The following is a 21896-nucleotide window of genomic DNA, read 5'->3' as shown; positions in this document are numbered from 1 at the left end:
AAGGTATAAGCTTTTTGGGGGCAGTGGTTAAACTACTAGTTGCCAATCATTTTTACTGCAAAGCCCATCATCCTGGTTTCTAAGCCAAAGCTTGGTTTTCTGAAACACTTCCCAAGTCTAGAAGGTGTGACTATAGGAGAATAAGAACCCTACTGAGGCAATGTTGAATATGTTGATGGGTATGTTTAACAAAACTCACTAGCTATCTCATAGTGCCAAGTGATCTAGACCCAAACTCTTCGCTGATCCATTAACTCTTTTGAATGTATTTTTGGGTAGACAGCAATTAACAAATTAATACACCCAAATCAGATCTGAAAATGTAAGAACATTTTCAAACAAAAGCTTTATATTAGGTTTTTTACATTTAAATCCTTACTATTTACAAGTTTGGAGGAGAAATGATTTTGCACAAGATTTCATCTAATGAAACACTGGCATTTTTGCTAAAGGTCTGGCAAGTTGGGAGGTACAGCAATCCTACAAGTTGCTGATTCTCCATAAACATGAGGCACTCGAACGCTTAGAAAAGGCTAATTTGGGGTCCAGTGGGTGGCATGGTAGTTAAGGTGCTGGAATTCCCACATGGCTGACCACAGTTCAAGTCCCGAACTTGGTGGCTTGCTTTCTCCCTCTCCCTGTCTCTCTTCCTCTGGCAAAACTCCTGTGAAAAAATAATAAAGGTACCAACAGTTAGCATAATGCCTATGTCGCTGGACTCCCATGCAGTTGACCACAGCTCACGTCCCAGACCCAGTGGCTTGAAACTCACGCCAGGCGCCGTGTGCATGCATGCCCAAAATCCAGAGAGGAGAACGGAGAAGGGATTGTGGCGTGGCCATCCCCCCGGGGGGTGATTTTTCACTGTCTCTGGCGAGCACATACATCCTATAGCAAAAACCTCTCCAAAAAATAAATAAAATAATTTAAACAAACAAAAAAAAAAAAAAGAAAAAGAAAAGGCTAGTTTAATCCTACCGAAGATGGCTTATTCTCTACCTTTAGTTCTATCCCTTTGCCTATTTTATAGGTCTCTATCTTCAACCTTTCTTAAAGGTTCCTGAGTATTTATAACAATTCTATTTTGAAATACAATAAAAAATATCTCTAATAATTACTTAATATACTTGAGTGCTCGTTCTAAGACTAATGTGTAATCTTTGCTACATGTCTATCCTAACTGTTGTTAACAGAAGGTTCTCCTTTATCCCAAATAAAGGGAGTATTTACCAGAAGATCACAAAAGAACATAATATATCTCAGAAGCATGTTCATTTTATGTACCTGCTGCATTTACTCTTAATAATTACCTAAGAAACCTTACCTGTTAAGATAGCAAGTATCAAACTTTACATTAACATATTACTCGATCCTGGGGCAGGTAGGTGGTATGGTGGTTAAGGGTGCTGGACTCCCACATGGCCGACCATGGTTCAAGCCCCAGACCTGGTAGCTTGCTTTCTCACTCCCCCATCCTGTGCCTCTAAGCTCTGTCCCTCTCTGGTCAAATTTAAGTAAGTAGACAAATAAAGTTAAATAAATTTTTAAAAGTTACTATATGCTTGAACACAAATAGTCTCTTTCATTACTACAGGAATAACTTTGAGCCAATAATGGAAAGTAAATGTAAACCAAGTTTATTTTGCTTTTTAAGTAGTGTTCTTAAAGCACTACAGCTTGGTAAACAATGTAAATTAGTATAAGTCATCTCAAAAGCCAGTTTTGTTTTGTTTGTTTTTTAATGAGTTGTTAAAAAGATGCAGCCTATTCTAACAGGATAAATATTTTTAACCATTTCACTTCGAGTTAATGAAGGCTCACAAATGAGCAACACTCCTCATTGAGGAAAACAAAAAGCTGTTGTCGACAAGCGACAGCACACACACACAAAAACAAAAAGAACTGTGTAAAAATAACTAACTGTGTTCCCATATTTTTTGAAGTCGCTTTACAATGGGATGATATGCACATGATCTTGCTGCAAACTTGCCATACAGACTTGTAATACATGTAGTCTAGACATACGATTCAGTCCAAGAGGTGCTAACTTCAGACAATGCAGCACTATAATCCTTTTAACAACGCAATTTGTTTTACTCATAACCTTTTCTTCTAGACCAAAATGCAGGCTAGAAAGAAAATGCTCCCTAATTAAAAATTGGTACTGTTTACAGGAAAAATTGTATAATTTTGCATCAGAATTTACAAGTATCTGTTCAAATCAAATTTGCCTCCTCCCCCTAGCCCAGCCACAAAATGGGCATGAAGTAAAATTTTTAAAAATGCCTTAATTTTCAACTTCATGCAAACTAAATAAAGATGACCAAAACAAAAGCTTTAACAATGGAAGGATATTTCACAGAAAATTTCTTATACAAAAAACACATAAGAAAAAGGGCCACTAGGTGACATTTTAATTTACAAATTGGCATCATTTTGGTCGACAAATATCCAGATGTTGTTTTTTTTCCTGCCAACAAAAGTTGCAGAGAAAAAAAAAAACAGCATGACTTCATATTTAATCACACATTTCTTCTGGAATTTCATGTGGATTAAGGATGCCAGGGACAGACATTTGAAGCTTATGCTTTTCTTCTTGAGCCTGCCGAAGGGCTGTTTCTCTTTCTTCCAAAAACAAATCAGATGTGTCTTCACCTGCAAACTCCTGTGAAAAGAGTTGAAACATCATGATAAACTTCAACATGCCTCTGAAAATCGCAATTGTAGACAAGTATTTACCATTTAGAGAAAGAATATAAATGACCAGTTATTTAAAATATTTAAAATATTTAAATGACCAGGTATAATATGTATACCACCAGAGTGTTTTGCTCTTTGATACTATACACACACGGCAAGGCCCTGGGCTTATGTTGGAAAGCTGTAGACACTACAGGTGCACATACCTATGATCTGAGCTGGCTGAGGCTGCTGGTCTATTGATACAACCTTATGTAACTACATTAAAGCCAAAAGTGTTAGGTAGGGGTAGCTGGTAGCATGGTGGTTAAGGCAGATAGACCCTACATGATTCATGATATGTGCATGTTTGACCAAAAAAATTCTGAGATGAAAACGGAGGAGCAGGGATTGGCTGTATGGCCAGTCCTCCTGTAACACCACTCTTCCTAGTGGATGCTTTCCCATTGCCCCGCTGCCCCCTGCAAAAATCCAGACACAGAATTAAAAAAAAAGGGGGGGGGAGGGGGAGGTATAGAAAGCAACCATGGATACCAAAGTCAGTGTGGGAAGAGGGTGGGACATGGGAGATGGTGAAAGATAGGGAATCAAGGATGGCAAAAATAATAAAGTAGACAGGAAACAAGAAATGGAAAATAATTTGTTGACAATAACATGTATGTTGATGTGCTTGATTGAGACAATATACAATGTATTCTGGAAAAACAAAATAAAACAAAAAAGTAATTATGCATATTAAATATTCTTCACATGCACAGATACAAACATAGATATTTCTCCTAAGGCTAATGATAATTAAATTTAGTTATATTACCACTGTCTTCAAGATGGGTTTTCAGATTTTTCCTTGTTTTCTATGACATTTAAAAATAGTGAAATTAGCTAATACTTTCATTGTTTAAAAAATGTATTTTGGGGAGCAGCAGTTAGTGTAATGGCCATGTAGCTGAACTCCTATGTAGCTGAACGTAGTTCGAGTCCTGGACCCGGTGGCTTAAACTCACGCTGGGTGCATGTGCGTGCATGCTCAAGATCCCAAGAGGAGAATGGAGTAGAAGGGATTGCAGCATGGTCATCCCCCCTGGGGGATGATTTCTCGCTTTCTATCTCTCTGTATCTCTGGCAAGCGCATTCGCCCTATAGCAAAAACCTCTCCCCCCCCCCCAAAAAAAATTGTATTTTTGAGGACCAGCAGTTGGTGTAATAATGGCTATGTCGCTGGACTCCCATATAGTGGATGGCAGTTTGAACCCCAGACTTGGTGGTTTAAACACACACCGGACACATGTGCATACGTGCCCAAGATCGGACCAGCAGTTGGTGTAATAATGGCTATGTCGCTGGACTCCCATATAGTGGATGGCAGTTTGAACCCCAGACTTGGTGGTTTAAACACACACCGGACACATGTGCATACGTGCCCAAGATCCAGAGAGGAAAATGGAGGAGAAGGGATTGCGGTGTGGCCATGCCCCCTGGGGGGTGATTTCTCGCTTTCTATCTCTCTGTATCTCTGGCAAGCGCATTCGCCCTATAGCAAAAATCTCTCCAAAAGAAAAAAATATTTAGGAGAAAAATTGGATTAAGACAACTACTTATAATTGTTATAATTCCAGGTTTCTTTAAAACATGATATAGGGACAGGTCCCATACCCTAGTTAGCCTGGCTAAGAGAGCTAGATCCCACGTGGGCAACCACCATTCAATTCCAGCCACTGGAGGCTTGAAAAATATTTTGGACACATGTGCATACGTGTTCAAAATCCAAACAGCAATTAGAGAAATGAAGAAGAGTGGTTTGTGGTATTAGAGGATTCCCAGAAGGGAGTGCTTTCTCCTTGCCCCCTTCCTCTGGTAAGCACATGTACCCTCTTTCAATTTAAATAAATAAATAAAGGTAGTTATATTTCTGGAAAAACTGTAAAAAAAAAATAATTTGAGGGAAAAGAATAGCATTACTTTATTTATATACCAACAGTGAATAAAGTAATTACCAAAGTTTCTTTCCCTGTACCCCATGTCTTAAAGATGTCTATAGAACTGAAAAATGATCATTTCAGGACATACTTAGGTAATCTAAAATATAGTGAGTTAAATTAAATAACAATCCTAAACCTATTTTCTCCCTGGCCAGATTTACAGTTTTTCTTTTTTTATAAAAGATTTTTGCTATAGGTGCATATGTTTAGACAGAAAGACAAAGTTAGAAATTACCCTCGGGGGGATGGCCATGCCACAATCTTTTCTATTCCATTCTCCTCTTGGGGGGTTTTGGAATAGACACACACACACACACGCCCAGCATGAGTTTTAAGCCGCCAAGTCTAGGACTCAAATCATAGTCAACAACAAGGCAGTCCAGCAATGTAACCACGATACTATCTGCTGGTCCCTGTAGATTTTCATTTTGTAATGAGCCTCAGATTCTCTAGTTATTAGCAGGACTGTACATGGTGTTTGTCCATTTTTGCTAAAGTGGCATGTGATCTCCTAAGGGAGACAGAAGCAGAGATAGAAAGTGAGAAAACAACTCCCAAGGGGAATAGCCACACCACAATCCCTTTTACTCCATTCTCCACTGGAATTTTGGGCATACTTGTACATGTACCAGCATGTTTCTCAAGCTGCCAGATCTAGGACTTGAACTGCATAGTCAGTCATGTAGGATGCAGTCACTGTAACTATGCCACCACTATCTGGCCTTAGACTATACACACTTTTAAAACAATTATTTATTTAATTTTATTTATTATTATTTTTTAGTTTGACTAGAGAGCACGAAGAGAGAAAAAGAGAAGGAAAGTGAGAAAGCAAGCTGCCAGGTCTGGGACTTGAACTATAATTGGCTATGCGAGATTCCAGCTCCTTCAACACCATGACATCGGCCATCCTGACTATACATTCTTTTAAACCTCACTCGTACACCACAATGTGATAATCACATTTAGCCCTAATATTTCTGCAACTCCAAATATACACATACCTTTATTTGTACTAGGAAATCCCTTAGATGTTCTTTGAAAGCAGGAATATCCTGATTTAAGCTGAAAAGCCCTGTCACAAAGAGCTTTACTTGAGCACTGCAAATCAAAACACAATGATTAAATAATCACTTTTTTTAACGCTGAAAATTTTAATTTTATTAAAAAGTATATTTACTCTTGTAGATGAGGGAATGCAGACTTAAGGAGATTAGCCACATATTCCTGAATAAACATTTGGTTGTTAACTGGATTTCCAGGATTTAATGGTGTGCTTATTTTTCCTTCTTCAACCAAATTAAACATATATGCAAGAATTGATGCATGCATTGTTAAACCTGTTGGTAAGAAGAAAATTATTAACTTCAAGATGTAAGATGTAATAGAACAGCTGGAATACATAACACTTCAATGGTTTTAAATTCTTACCAGCAGTATGTGAGGTGTCTGTCACAACAGAAAAAATATGCTGAAGAATATCACAAAAGTAAGTCTGATAGAAACTCTGAGCTGCAGCTTCTTCTTGCGCAACATTTTGTAAGAGTGTAAAAAGTATCTGTAAGCCTAAAAGATGTAGAACGCCAATTCAAGGTTACCAGACTGCTAACATTCTTGATAGCATTTCAGCTCTTACTCTTATTCAAAGCCTATTCTCCCCTCTTCTGTGTTGACTATTACTTGGCTGATATACCTTGAATTAGTAACGGAGTATAATTAAAATAAATGCAGGCTTTCTTCCAGATAATCTAAGTCATGACCATTACACTACCTTCTTACTATTTCTAAAAGTTCAGTTGATTCCACATCCATTCCCAAAACAGGAAGAACACTGAATTAGAGCTTTGTATTATATAACCAATTATTATTTATAAGCAAATACAAACCCCTCCCTGCCAGAATTGTTTTTATCCTTATCCTAAGTTGACCCCTAGCTCTGCTGAAGAAAAAGAAACACTTAAAGTAGTGAGGATACAGAACTAAGTCTCTTAACAGTATATTCTCCTTATACCTTGAATTTTAGGTCCTTCTCCCTCTAACTCAATTTTACCTAGGACTCAATCTTGAATAGTTGATTAAACTGCCTTTAGAACATAGCATATTATATATACAATTCATGCACTCAGATAAAACTCTGACAAGTGAAATGATACCTAATCTAGTATCTTCAACTAGCTAGATGTATATATAAAAACTGTCTCTCTCTCGATAGACAGTTTTTAGAATGTCCCATAAATGAATGGAGAGATGTCTTTTCAATATATTTACCTGTATCTGCAACATTCCTCATAGTATGTTTGAAAGCCCAAATAATGGAATCCAAAACAAGCTTAAACTGTGCGGGTGGAATAGCTAGGAATGCTGGGAAACAATGAGAATTGACAGCCTGAAGTAGTAAGAAAAAGTTCGTTCTGTGTTCAGGATATTCTTCAAAGTCCTAAAATTAAGTGGCAGGAGCAAAATAACATTTCAATGTCCTAAATCTTACATAGCAAGGAAAAAGCAAACCTTAATTTGGTATCAATGTTTATGGTTATCAGTGGAGATCCTGTAAGATATACTGTCTCCTACAAAGACAATAAAGAATTCACCTCTCATGGAAGAAGAAACTACAACTACCACCTGCTATTCAAATTACTAAACTGAAAAAACAGTAGCACCTTCTCAATGATGAGACGTCATTAAAATCCACGTAAACTATCAAATTTCCTAGTAACACGAATACTATTATCTTGTTTTTGTTACTTTGAGACAATTAATACAGATTAGGGGGACCAGCAGTTAACGTAATGGCTATGTCGCTGGACTCCCATGTAGTCAACCGCGGTTTGCGTCCCAGACCTGGTGGCTTGAGATTCATGCCGGGTGCGACTGCGTGTGTGCCCAAGATCCCGAGAGGAGAATGGAGAAGGGATTGCGGAGTTGCCATCCCCCCCCCCCGGGGGGGGGGGGTTTTTCTTTCTTTCTTTCTTTCTGTCTTTTTCGCTTTTTCTTTTTTGTCTGTCTGTCTCTATCTGGCAAGCGCACGCACCCAATAGTGAAAACCTCTCAAAAAAACAAAAAAAACAGATTAGGGAATAAAAATGCTAGCTACTTTGCAAAAGGCATGTTCTCATTTCTTAAGCTAATATACCATGTTTATAAAACTGAAAAGTATAGGCCTGACTTTCTTAATCCACATATCTTAATTTATTGAACTAGTGCAGTATACTTTTATAACCAAGAAACAGACATGCTATTCCATTTCTTTAAGCAAATGAATAAAACTAAGTTGTTAAAAGAATGTTTGACACATGGTCCCAGACAGCATGGAGGTTAAGGTGGCTGGATTTGACATGGCAGACTCAAACAATGTGGTTCAAAAGTCACTGACCCTGGTGCGTGTGGGTGGGGAATGGATTGTGCTTTCTTGCTCCTCCCACCCACCCATCTCTAGTGAGCGCACCCTCTGGCAAATTACTCAAAAATTCTGTAAATAAATAAACAATTTTTTAAAACTGGGGCAAACATATGGGGAAGCAGTTACACTGCCAGACTCCCACACTATCCACCATAGTTTGAGTCTGGGACCTGGGCTTTAAACTCAGACTGGGCACATGTGCATACCTGCCCAAGATCCCAGGAGAAAGGAACAGAAGGGGCTGTGGGCAGTGTAGCCATGCCCCCTGGAGGGTGGATTTTTTGCTTTATGTCCAGTAATCGCACGCACCCTATAGCAAAAATCTCAAGCCCCACCACCAAAAAAAAAAAAAAAAGGAAAATAGAATTTCTAATTATATCACAGAAATGTAAATTGCATACCTTATTTATCATATTTAATGTGCACTCAAAAACAGCATCAAATATTTGAGGTATTTCAGCTGTTATATGTCCACCTAACTTATTGACAATAATAGCCATAGTACTAAGCACTTCTGGTTCTCTAGCAGCTGGAACATTTCTCTGATAATCAATGAGAACAGCATCCAACAGAGGGGGAACAAAATTTTCAGCTACCTGTTGGAAAAATAAAGTTCGAGTTTTAATCTGGGGACTACCATAAATTATGGGGTTGTTTAAAACTATCATAACCAACTAAGTTTTTCTTACCTGAAGATTCAGGCTGATCGTCTGCTAAAAATGGGTAATTCTTACATTCTAATTAGGTTTTCCCATAACTATTTTTAAGTAAACTAAACAAGGAAATCATATAGATCAGAAAGGTTCACAAACACAGTATAGCTGGAGACTTAAGATATAAGAAAAAGTAGTCAAAATTAGATTACTGAATTCAAGTAAGTGTGGCAGGCCAGGATTCTGGATATACTGTATATGTGTATGGGATGAAAAAATGTACAGGTGAAGAAAAGTCTTCTAAACATCACTGAATCCAAGTTCCTTGAAGGAATCTATAAGAACCAAGAATTAGGGCCAGCAGCTGATGTAGCAGTTACATCACTAGACTAGCACAAGGCTGACTGTGATTCAAGTCCCAGAACAGGTGGCTGAAAACTCACGACAGTCATGTGTGTGTGCATGTTCAAGATCCCAGGAGGAGAATGGAGGGTAAGAGATTGATTGCAGTGTGGCCATCCCCCTAGAGGGCGATTTCTCGCTTTCCCTCTCTCTCCCTCTCCCCCCATTGAGCACAAGAGCCCTAAGACGAAAACCTCTTTAAAAAAAAAAGGGAAGAAAAGAACTAAGAATTATACCAAACTACTAACCAATCTACATCAATAATTTTTAATAAATGCTAATTAGTAAGTATTTTATGAAATAATAACAAATGGCAGAACCAGCACATGGCAAAATGATTACACTGCTAGACTCCCATGTAAGTCGACTGAGGTTCGAGTCCTGGACACGGCACCTAAACCTCTTACGAGGTACATGTGCATGCATTCCCAGGATCCCAGGAAGAGAATAGAGGAGTAGGGACTGCGGTGTGGCCATCCTCACTGAGAGCTGATTCCTCGCTTTCTGTCTCTCTCTGCTCTCTGGCGAGCACATACACCCTATAGCAAAAATCTCTCTAAAACAAAACAAAACAAAACAAAAAACAAATGGGCTAGCAGATGGAGTGGTGGCTAAGGTGTTGTATCCCACAGCTGACTATGTGGTTAGAGTCCTGGACCTAGCAGCTTGAAAAATACTCAGGGCATGTATGTGTGCATGCTTAAAATCCTGAGGTAAGAATGAAAGAGAAGGTACTGCAGCATGGCTATTGCCTTGGGGGGGGGGGTGTAATTTTTCACTTTCCCTCTCTTTGGCTAGTGTGTGCACCCTATGGCAAACACCCTTAAAAAACACTTCCAATATTTATGTTAACAGTTTTCAGAATTCTGAAGGAGTAAAATTATGAACAACTTCACTGCGTATTTCAGTAACAAGAAATTAATACTGAAATTTCAATACTACACAACTACATGACACACTTGATCAGGCAACAGAATAAAACTTTTTGTAATGTCCCAAAGCTCTAGTAAATGAAAAGATGTAATAATACATAAAAATATTTCACATCTTTCCAAGTTGAGACACGCTGGGCTGGTTTTACTTTCTTAACACCATTTAAGACTAAGAGCAAAAGAGATGGTCAAAACCTTTAATCAGAAATGCACTTGCTAAAATGGTAAACTAATGGCAGCTTTTCAACGCTGTAAGTTGTCCTCTGAATAACTAGGAACACAAAAATTCTACCTGCACTACATCAACTAATCCTTCCTACTTGTCAATGAACTCAAGACCCAATCTTTTTAGCTACTTCATTAGTTATTACCACCCCTTCCATATCTTTCCCAACAGCAATTAACAATTTCTTTGGAAGATAAAATTTAACTATTATAGAGGCCAGCAAGCAGCATGGTGGTTAAGGATGCTGGACTACCACATGGCTGACCGCAGTTCAAGTCCTGGACCAGGCAACTTGCTTTCTCTCTCGCTCTCGCTCTCCCTCTCTGGTCAAAAATAAATCAATTAACGGATAAATAAAATTAAATCAAATAATTCTTTAAAAAATTACTGATTATTAATTTTAACATACAAGCAACTCCAATATATAGATTTTAAAATAATCCACATTGCAGACACCTAAGTAATTAAATATAGCAATATAAAAATTTTAAAAATGCACATATGTAAATACACAGCATATTCCAGAGAATGCACATCAACATAAATAACAAAATGAAACAGCTCTCACTTACCATTTGTGGATCATTAGACCGGCTCACCCAACCAGATATTAACTTTAAAGTTTCCCTTTTTACTGTTCGCATACTTCTAATCAGTGGTTGCTTTGTAACCATTTCACCTAAAAAATATAACCAAATACCAAAATAACCAAATAACCAATACCTAGGCAAATAAAATTTCACAGTAGTACTTAGGACTAACTGCTTTAGATGCAATTAAGATTCCATTCACCATTAAAAAAAATTTAAAGTTCAAAGTACAAAGTACCTCTCTGGTCAAATAAATATAAAATTAATTAATTCTTAAAAAATAAAATTAAGGACCACTTTGGACATGGGAGGGTTAATTAAAATCTGTAATATATATTGAATGTTTGAACTAAAAGCAGTGAACTGATTTGCTATGAAGCATTCTAAAATAATTCCGAATTACCTACCATTTGCTTGGATAGCTGCAGAAATATTTTCACTTAGGCACTTGTATACATTAAGCATATCTAAATAAATTCTTCCAAGCTGAATTACAAATGGGTGTCCAACAGCTTTGCAGGCTCTCACATTTGTTTTTAATATACTACCAAGCTGCTTAACTGTTTCAGGATCTTTCAGTATATCTACATTCTGGGAAGAAGAAAAAACCCAAATCCCATTTACGGAGTAAGAATTATCCACGTAATTACTAAATTACTAAAACAAAACCACGCCACATACCAAACCACCACAATTTATAATTCTAAACAATTAAAAGAAACACAAAATAAAAGAAACACAAAGAGGCCAGGTAGTGGCCTAGCTGTTAGGGCAACTGGATCTCACAGGACCAATAGTATGGTTTGAATCCTGGACTCAGCAGCCTGAGAAACACACCAAGCACACAGGGATGTGTGCCCAAAATGTTGAGAGAACAGATATAGCATGGCTATCTCCCCTGAAAGGTGCTTTTTCATTTTTCCTCTCTGGTGAGCACACATGCTCTATTACAAATTTTAAAAGCACTTACATCTTTATTACTTACGTCTACCTAGAAATGGAGTATAAGTATATCATTTAAAAATCAAAACAGAGTAAAAATACATGCATATTTTTATTAAAATGTTTTACTACAGGGTATACACATGGTCACCAGAGAGAGGAAATGTATGATATCCCTCCCCAGAGGGGAATGGCCATTCTACATTCTCAATCCTCTAGTCCCCTCTAGATTTGGGGCATACACACATAAGTATCCAGGACAATTTTCAAGCTAGTAGGCCCAGGACTTGAACCGTGCAGTCTGCCATGCAAGATCCAGTGCCTTAGCCTCTATGCCCCTGCTGGCCCCAGTGTTTTAAATGTGCAAATCACACCTAAAAATATGGAAGAGGTCTGGTATACAAGGTCAAAGTACTGAATTCACTACTACCTCTTTTTAACAAGCTTTTTTAGAACTTAAAGAGTTTGATCAAGGGGCACAAGAGCTAAGGGCTATGCATTTCCTACATCCTTACCAGCTGGAGGAAAAAGGATTGTGGCATGGGTTACTTTCCCTCTCTCTGGCCAGGGTACATAACCTCTGACACCAAAACAAAACAAAACAAAACAAAACAGGCAAGAAAAAAGTTCTAAGACTTACTTTGGTTGCTTGCTGGATTATACTATCCCATACTTGATTAGGGAGCAGCATGTATTTTTCTATCAAATGTTCTTGTACTGTTTGGTCAGTTTGTGCACCGATCATGTACCCTACTGCTTCATAAAACGTATGAACCTATTTTAAAAAAGAAGTCATTTTAACATTTACATAGTAATATATCACACAAGTTATTTACAAATGTAATCTGACTTGTCAAAAATAATTTATACTATGTAGGGCAACAGCCTAATAAAACTCCAGTTAAATTTTGGTCTTGCTATATAAATTCAACCAGAGAGACACTTGAACTGAATCCAGTGGTGGTTCTCTTTCTATTTTCATTCATAAATTCTAATTAATATACAAATTACTATCTTAAAATACCTTTTAACACTTTACATACCTGTTGAGGTTGAAGATCACAAATTATAGTGTTAATGTTGTTTAAAATCTCATCAATAAATGGCATCACTTCTCCAACCTGAACCTGAACAAAATGTCTACGGCATTTTTGAGCTATTTTAATGAATGTATCACAAGCCATGTCCTGGACTCCATCATGGGTCTCTAATAAGAGAAAAATATTCATTTACTTTGTTCAACAAAACTAAAGCAAACAAACAAACAAACAAAAAACTATTAAACGAAGAGATTTACCATGCATGAATTCGAAAAGTTTGTTAACTACAGTCTTCAAAAATTTCCAGTGAGCTCTCAAAAATCTTGGATATTGACCTACTATGTACATGATATTTGATGCAATAATAGCTTTGTTATCTTTGCCTCTCTTCTGTTCACATAATCCTAATAGATCCTATAAATTAAGATGAAATTGGGTCATTCATGTAAAAGGGTGAAACGACTCAAATGATTCTATTTCATATGGAGATGTTGCATACCTTTATAACAGTAACAAGAAATCGTTTTTCATCCTCTTCATGCATGGCTCCACTAATAGAACCTATTGCCCAACACAATGTATTCAAATTTTTCCATGACCATTCTGTACCATTCACTTGATTGTGAAGCTTCTCAGTCATTATTCTTTCTGTATCTACATAATCCAGGTGAGTAAGATAAACTACCAAAAAAAAAAAAAAAGTTTGAGGTGTTTCAAATGTAAAACTTAATTAGCAAAAAAGTTTCCTAGAGAATATTAATACATTAATAAAGACAGCTATTATAAAATTTATAAACTATCTGTGATCTACTGAAAATTATTTCCACCCCACCAACAAGCTTACAAAGGTTTAGATTAAAGTAGTAGTATTTAACTTACCTAATGTTTCTCTCATATTCTTATACAAATTTATGGAATCTGTATCCTTCATGAATTCTCTCACAACTTCTCCCTGATCATTTTCTACAACCAATACTTCCTCTGGTTTAGCCATACGGCTAACCATCAATAAACGGACCTATTGAACAATAAACCAATGGAGAAAAAAATTTTCTCAGACCATTGAAATGAGCCGTATCAAATGCAGAAATTCAGGGGGGAAAAAAAAAAAACCTCAGCAGCAAAAGGAAAAAAAAAATGCTGAAGACAAGTATTTAATATTACCAGGCCAAAGTGATTTCCACAAAAATAATAAAATATGTTAAACACTCATACATTTAAAATATGACTCTAAAACAATGGTCTTCAAAGAACTATCTCACCATGTCTAATGTTAATTTTTTAAAAAATCTGACTTTTATAACACATTTCCCATATTACATTCCCAGATTCTGATAAATGGCAATGGATTTGTATTTTTTTAAAAGAATTATTTTATTTAACTTTTTAATTTTAATTTGACCAGAAAGGGACAGACTGAGAAAGAGAAAGAACGTGAGAAAGCAAGCCACCAGGTCTAGGACTCAAACTACGGCTGGCCATGTGGAAGTCCAAAGCCCTTAATCATCATGCCACCTGCCAGCCCCTTTAATTATTATTTTTAATTTGACCAAAGAGACACAGAGGGAAATTTGAGAAAGAAAGCTACGAGGTCTCATACTCAAACTGCTGTCAGCCACGTGCAAGTCTAGCACCTTAAACCACCACACCACCTGCCAGCCCAGTAATTTGTACTTTTTTCATTTTTAAGAGAAAGACAGAAAGCACGAAATCACCACCCCCGGGGGAATGGTCACACCACAATCCCTACTTCTCTAGTCTCCTGGGGCATGCACACAAGCACCTTTTATTGAGTTTTAAATCATCGGGACTGGGACTCAAAGCATGGTCAACTACATGGGAGTCCAGTGATACAACCATTGTGTCATCTGCTGGTCCTATGAATTTGTATATCTAACTCACAGGTGATGCTGATGCTGCCGGGACAAGGATCATTCTTTTGAGAACCAGGGCCCTCAAACCAATCTCTTTTACGCTGTAGTACACAATATCCAGAGGAATTGTTGGATTTTCTGTAAGCAGTTCATAAATTTATAGTATAGCCAAAAATGAAAAGTCTTTGCATTTATCCTTCAACAAACAGTGAACAAACACAGGGCCAGCCTGTAGCCTGGTGGCTAAATGAGCTGAATCCCATATGGCCGACGGTTTGAGTCCTTAAACCTGGTGGCTTTGAAAAACACAACCTCTGTGAGCATGCCCAAAATCCCAAGAGGGTAATAGAAAAGAAATTGTGGTATGGCCTTGCCCCTGGAGGATGCTTTCTCACTTTCTCTCTCCCCTTCCCAGTTCGTCCCGGAACAGCATGTACCCAATTGCAAGGTATTAAAAAAACCACCAGCAGTTGGTATAATGCTTATGTCACTGGACTCCCATGTAGTCAACCCGTGGTTGGAGTCCCAGACCCGGTGGATTGAACTCATGCCAAGCACCACATGTGCATGCATGCTCAAGATCCAGAGAGGAGAAATGGAGGAGAAGGGATTGTGACATAGCCAATCCCCCTCGGGGGGTGATTCCTTGCTTTTTGTCTTTCTGGCGAGCGCACACGCCCTATAGCAAAAACCTCTCTAAACCACAGTAAACAATGAGAAAAAAGAGCAGTCAACCAACTACATTTACTCTTACCTTAGATAACACGGGCAAATACAGCTGTCTTCTGGGAGGAACATCAAAATGTTGACTTCCAGACAGCAAAGGAGAGGCAGACGTAGAGAATGGGCTCTCTCTATAGAGTTCAGCTGCCAAATGATTCCAGTATTCAAGACAAATCTTAAAGATTTCAGTTTCTTCTACTTCAGATACCAACAACATATAATGAAGGGCCTATATATAAGAACAAAACCATTAAAATTATTCTTCAACATTAATCCCAAACTGCCTTACACTTGCTACATGACGAGAAATTTTTAAAAAGCACTTTATGTAGCACAATTCTGAGATTTCATTACTCACCCAGTAATAGATTACACAACATGGGAGCTATTGCACTTCTTCTGACATATCCTACAATACACTTCAAAAAAAAAAAAACTCCTCCGTAAGTTCATCAATATTGATTGAGTTTTCAGTAAAGTCATGATGTATTTTTCATGGTTTTCTACACAACACATCATGACTTTTCTAATGATCCAATAAAAAGGTATTAAAGTTTAAAAGGTCCTTAGTACTAGTAGTCAAAAGGCAAAAATGACGAAAATGTCAATTACAGGTGGACGAACGAAATTTGATATATTCCTAAAATACGATATACAGGCACAATAAGGAATGGATCATAGCCATAGTAAACAGTAATACAGACGTTTAACATGGCTGAACTTTTAAAACATTATGCCAAGTAAAAGAAACCAGGCAGAAAAGGCCATACACTTTGATTCCATTTATATGAAGTATGCAGAATAGAGACATCTATGCATAGAGACAGAAAGCAAATTAGTGGTTACCAAGGATTGTTGAGAGAATGGAATGGAGGAGTGACCTGTTTCATGGGTACAGGGTCACCTTTGAAGATGACAAAAATGTTTTAGAACTGATATTAATTGTTACACAGTATTTGGAATGCACTAAAATGCCACTGAACATATTTAAGTGAGTAAATAAATTTATGTTAAGTAAAATTATGCCTCGATAAAAACAAGAAACATTTGGACTTCTCAGAAATGATTTCCATAATACCCTTCAGAAATGTAATTTTGAGGGGTACCAGCAGGTGGTATGGTGGTTAAGGCACTGGACACTCCCACAAGGCCAACCACAGTTCGAATCCCGGAACTGCTGGCTTGCTTTCTCACTTTCTCTCTCTCCGGTCAAATTGAAATATATGAATGAATAAATAAAAAAATAAATAATTCTTAAAAAAAAAAAAGAAATGTAAATTTTGATGACAAACTTGTCCTAGTTTTACAGAAAAAATCAGAATATTGAGTTCATAACTGTAACACAAGATTGACAACATCTACCTATAATGCAAAGGAAATTAACAAGAAACCTCAAATGTACATACATTTTAGAAGAAAGGTACACTTTTTAAAGAGGTTTTAATTATGTAGAGAACTTCAGGTTTCAAAGACTCCACAAAGCCTACCTCCATGAGTGTTTCCCTGAGATTTAATCTTCTTTCTATAAGTTGACCATGTTCCTTAAGAAAGGTGCAGAGAAACAAACTGAGATTTTGAATAAAGTTCTGTTCATCGTCTTTGCCATTTGAGTATGCAAGTCGAATATTGGTATTTAAGGGAAGCATCTACAAGTTTAAAAACAGATTATTAATTATTCTATATAATTAATCTTTTGAATCACTTTATGGATAACTCATCTTTTACAATCAACAAAAGATGGTATTATTTAAGAGCTTAAGATTCCAAAACCCAGGACCAGCAGTTAACATAATGGCTATGTCACTGAACTCCCAAGTAGTTGACCGCGGTTCGAGCTCTGGACCCGGTGGCTTAAATTCAAGCCGGGTGTGTGTGTGTGCGTGCCCAAGATCCCGAGAGGAGAATGGAAGAGAAGGGATTGCGGTGTGGCCGTCCCCCCTGAGGGGTGATTTCTTGCTTTCTGTCTCTCTCTCTGGCAAGTGCATGCACCCTACAGCAAAAATCTCTACCAAAAAAAAAAGATTCCAAAACCCTTTGCTAATATTAAACTATATAGAGAAGTAAGTCTGCTATACTTGCTCTCATATTTATCACCTAGATTTTTTACTGTTCTTAAATGTTAGGGGGCTAGCTGGTGGCAAAGTGATAATGCAGAGGCTATGTTCACATCCACGGACCTCCTTGAAGGAATGCACATGTATGCCCATGATCAAAACATGCAGAACATGAGGCTGGATCAGGACATGAAAGCTCTGTTGAGCATCCCTTTCTCATGGAACAAATAAATAAAGTAAATAAAACACCCAACCAGCAAACTATAGCTCAGCCTAATGTTGTAGTGAGTAGCAAACTTAGCTGCAGCGCTGAAAGCCACATGACCAACCATATTTTCAGATCTCCCAGTTCACTTATAAACAGGCTGGGTATATATGCACATTACCAAGATCCTGATGAGCTTAAGAGGCAGAGAAAGGGGATTATGGCATAATTGGACCCTGCTGGTGATATTTCTCACTCGCTCTCTCATGAGTAAATATACTTCACTAAAAATGTTACAAGTCCTAAGGTAATTAATTGCCTCTAATATAACCTTTAATAATTATCCAATGTTTCCCTTCTTTGTGCTATTAAAAATATAATAATACCCAATTTATTCATTCAGATAACAGAATCTACTATAATACAGTATTTTATATATAACCACTTGAAACTAGCACTGGAAACAATTCCTTCAGACATGATATCAAACCGGATCTGACAACAGACCCCCAAGTTTGCCTGTGTCCTGTCAAATTTCTAAAACACTGAGCCTCTAAATTCTGTAGAAACAGGAACAGCAGATGTCATAGAGATCAAAATAGTTGGTATTACACTAAATATATAGTTCAAACCCCAGAAACAGTGGCTTGAAAAACACTCCAGCATGTGGGCTTACATGTCCAAATCAAGAAAGGAGAATGGAAAAGAACTTCCCTTTCTGTCTATAGCAAGTGCATGCACCTTATAGGAAAAACTTAAAAATAGTGTACATATTATATTCTGTAGAATCACCATGAAATCCCCAAACTTTCATTTCAAAGAACTTTCAAAAAGCCCATAAAAATGTCTAGCTTACTACTGGTTTTATGCAATAAATATGTAATCAAAATATGTAATCATATTATGGTTGCTAAATATGAAAATAGCACAACTGAAATTCAACATTGCAAAGTTACTAAAATGGTTCAGTTAATTTCAAATAGTGTTGTATTAAATTACCTGTTTTAGCTGCATCATTGTCAGTGTAAAAAGTGTTACAAATTGTTCTTCATACTGGCTTACACTAACACCAGCAATCTCAGTGAGGCACTTCAGAGAGACATTTCGAAACATTGGAACATTCAGAAACTATTAAAAATAGAAGAGATAAGCATAAAATTAAATAGCCTAAAACATACTTTATTTACAATTAACTATTAAAAGAAAGTATTTAACCATCAGGAACAAGAGATAGGAACCAAATCAAACAAATATATTTTGTTTTACATATATATTACTAAGGTAACTTCATTACCTACCCAATACACAGTACATGTTTTAGGAGCATACTATGCCTTCTTCTGACATGCCCTTAAGACATGCCCTTAAGATAGTACATGCATGACTTCAAGGGAAATCATGATTTCTGTGTGTGGAGTTAAACAGCACCCAAGACGTGCAATTGCTTAAAATTTTAGGAGATCATCAAGACAACTAGGATTAATACAGTGTGGAAAAATTGTTATTAACTTTCTAAAAATTTTGCTATAGGTCATGTGTGCTTTCCATAGATATAAAGTAAGAAATCACCCCCAGGGGGATAGCTTCATCACAATCCTCTCTCCTCCATTCTCTCATATTTTGGGAATGCAGGTATTCACGTCTGGTGTTTCTCAAGCTGCTGGGGGCGGGGGGGGGGGGGGGGGGGGGGGCTAGGGCCTCAACTGAGGAGTCAGCAATGTAAGATCTAGTTGCCTTAACCACTATGCCACCTGCTGGCCCGGCCCTAATATATTCTATTGTTCAGAAAAGGTATATGAATGGTAGATTCATGGATAGCAATTGGAGAAACCACTGAAACTTAAAAACAGACATTACTACTAACCTGATAATTGCTTATATATATATAAAAAATTCCCACAAAATGTTTGAACAAGTGCACAAGTACCTCATGTATGAGAATGTTCTCTGCAACTGCTGACAACAGCAAGACTTTTCTTTCAAGAGAGACATTTGCTATAGGACACATGCATTAGCCAAAGAGACAGAAAGCAAGAAATCACCCCCTTCCTCCAGGGAGATAGACATAAGGCAATCTCTTCTCCTTTACTCTCCTTTCCAGATTTTGGGTATACACGTACATGTGCCCAATGTGAATTTTAAGTCACCAAGTCCAGGACTTGAATTGCAGTTGACTATGTACATAGGAGTCCAGTGACATAACCATTATACCATCTGCTGGTTCCATCAAGAATTTTTATGTAACTTAATTATCTATCAATGTAACAGCAGCTGTAACATAAATCCACAATACCAAAATCCAGGAGAGGAAAGGGAACAGACTTTCTTGAAGACACCTTCACGGCTCCTGAGAACTAGCCATTTCAGGAGAAAACAGAGAAATGAAGATATTCCGCTGATAATTAAGCCTCCAGCACACAAATTCGCATGGTAGGAAGACCCCTTTCAAGCCTCCTGTCTCTGTATCTGTCTTTATCTCTTTCTCTCTCCTCTGTCTCTTATTTATTTTGAATTTTTCCTTTTAAAAATTTAAGGCAAAGCATTTTCTGGACTTTCTGGCTCCTCCTTCCCCATTATCTTGTTAATAATTCCCTCTCCTCCCAACCTAGGAGAGGCAAGAGAACAGGCATTCTTGAAGACACCTTCAAGGCTCCTGAGAACTAGCCACTTTGCACAGCATGCTTGTGCGCTTGCGCGGTTTTCTAATTTTTGTTTTTTTACTAAGTTTTTGGAAATAATAATTTTTAGTTTTTTTTTTTAGTTGTAGTTTTTCTTAGCTTTTCTTCTTTTTCTGTTTGTTTTGTTGTTGTTGTTGCTGCTGCTGTTGTTTCTCTCTCTGTTTCCTTTTCTTCTGCACGCTCCTCGATGCTCAGATTGAACTTCAAGTTTGGGAAGAAACACACTATCCATCAAATGACTAGAAATCACTGCAGGGTCACAAGAAATATGGGAAAGCGGGCAAATACCTCTCCTCCAAGGGAAAAGAATTAACTCCTCTTCATCCACATATAGTTCAATGGAAATGTCTGATAAACAATTTAGAACACTCATACTGTCAAAGCTAACAGAGATGGAAGAGAAGAGAGACACTGAACTGCGGAAGAGGCAGGAGAAAGGAGCCAACCAGTTCCAGGGGGTGAGGAAATTAATGCAAGATCTAAAAAAGGAATTACACATTTTACAAAAGAATCAGATGAAACTGTTAGAGAGATGAAGGTTATATATAATACAAGAAGTAAAAATCTCTCTTTACAGTATTAAAAGCAGACTAAATCATACAGAAAACAGAATCTTAGATGCAGAAGAGAAAATTGCTGGCCTAGAAAAATCCACCACAAAGACTGAGAAAATTGCCCCAAAATTTGAGAATATATGAGAAATACTAGATACCAAACGTCCAAACATCCAGTTAATTGCATCCCAGAAGGCGAAGAGACTCATAAGGGCATTGATAATCTATTCCATGAAATCCTGCAAGAAAACTTTCCAAACCTAGAGAGACACTCAAAGATCCAGTCCCAAGAAATACAAGGGACCCCAAATAGAATCAACCCAAGAAGATCTTCTCCAAGATACATTATAGCCAGAGTGACCAAAACCACAAAGACAAGATACTAAGACTGGCAAGAAAAAAAACGGCAAGTAACCTACAAAGGATATCCCATAAGACTAACAGCAGACCTCTCATCGGAAACAATGTCAGCAAGGAAAGAATGGGAAAATATATTCAAAGTGTTAAGGGAAGAGCAATTTAAACCAATACTGTAACCAGCAAGATTACAGTAGGAAGAAACATTCTCAGATAAACAAAACCTGAAAGAATTTACCAGCACTAGACCAGATCTCCACAAAGTTTTTAAGGGAGTGCTACATCAGGAAAATTAAATGCAGACACACAGAAATAAGAATTCAAAAACTAAGAAAATGGCCAACTTAATTGTAGGGACAAGTCTGGAGTTGAATATTATATCCCAGAATTCAACTGGGAAGATCAAACCACAACACAAGATAGATTAAGTACATGAGACTGAACTGGTGAAAAAGCATTCTGTGACTTGACTAAAATATTGCTGCTTTTCTTCTAAGCTTTGTTGTCCAGTTTTAAGGGTTTTTGTCCTGTCTTCAGCTGTCAATAGGTTCATGTACCTACTATTTGAACAGAATACTAACCTGTTT

The 21896-nt window shown here is 37.3% G+C and overlaps 1 protein-coding gene across 2 annotated transcripts in view; it reads right to left on the bottom strand.

Annotated features, from left to right (window-relative positions):
• Positions 1 to 1725: 1725 nt before the first annotated feature.
• XPO1 (exportin 1) overlaps positions 1726 to 21896 on the bottom strand; it is a 56192-nt gene continuing 36021 nt past the window's right edge. For both annotated transcript variants that reach the window (XM_014589219.2, XM_027773339.1), the window contains 16 exons: positions 18720 to 18848; positions 16949 to 17107; positions 15493 to 15690; positions 13744 to 13882; positions 13364 to 13545; positions 13122 to 13278; positions 12868 to 13031; positions 12465 to 12599; positions 11290 to 11473; positions 10865 to 10971; positions 8481 to 8675; positions 6948 to 7116; positions 6111 to 6245; positions 5860 to 6019; positions 5684 to 5780; positions 1726 to 2665 (listed from right to left, as the gene is read on the bottom strand). In XM_014589219.2, coding sequence (XP_014444705.1) covers positions 2519 to 2665; positions 5684 to 5780; positions 5860 to 6019; positions 6111 to 6245; positions 6948 to 7116; positions 8481 to 8675; positions 10865 to 10971; positions 11290 to 11473; positions 12465 to 12599; positions 12868 to 13031; positions 13122 to 13278; positions 13364 to 13545; positions 13744 to 13882; positions 15493 to 15690; positions 16949 to 17107; positions 18720 to 18848 — 2457 coding nt within the window. In that variant the 3' untranslated portion in view covers positions 1726 to 2518. The remainder of the gene's footprint in view (positions 2666 to 5683; positions 5781 to 5859; positions 6020 to 6110; positions 6246 to 6947; positions 7117 to 8480; positions 8676 to 10864; positions 10972 to 11289; positions 11474 to 12464; positions 12600 to 12867; positions 13032 to 13121; positions 13279 to 13363; positions 13546 to 13743; positions 13883 to 15492; positions 15691 to 16948; positions 17108 to 18719; positions 18849 to 21896) is intronic.

This window comes from Tupaia chinensis, unplaced genomic scaffold, assembly GCF_000334495.1.
Source record: "Tupaia chinensis unplaced genomic scaffold, TupChi_1.0 Scaffold000341_1, whole genome shotgun sequence".
Taxonomy (NCBI): Eukaryota; Metazoa; Chordata; class Mammalia; order Scandentia; family Tupaiidae; genus Tupaia; species Tupaia belangeri.
Note: the sequence above shows the minus strand (reverse complement) of the source record. Positions and strands in the feature narration are given on the sequence as shown.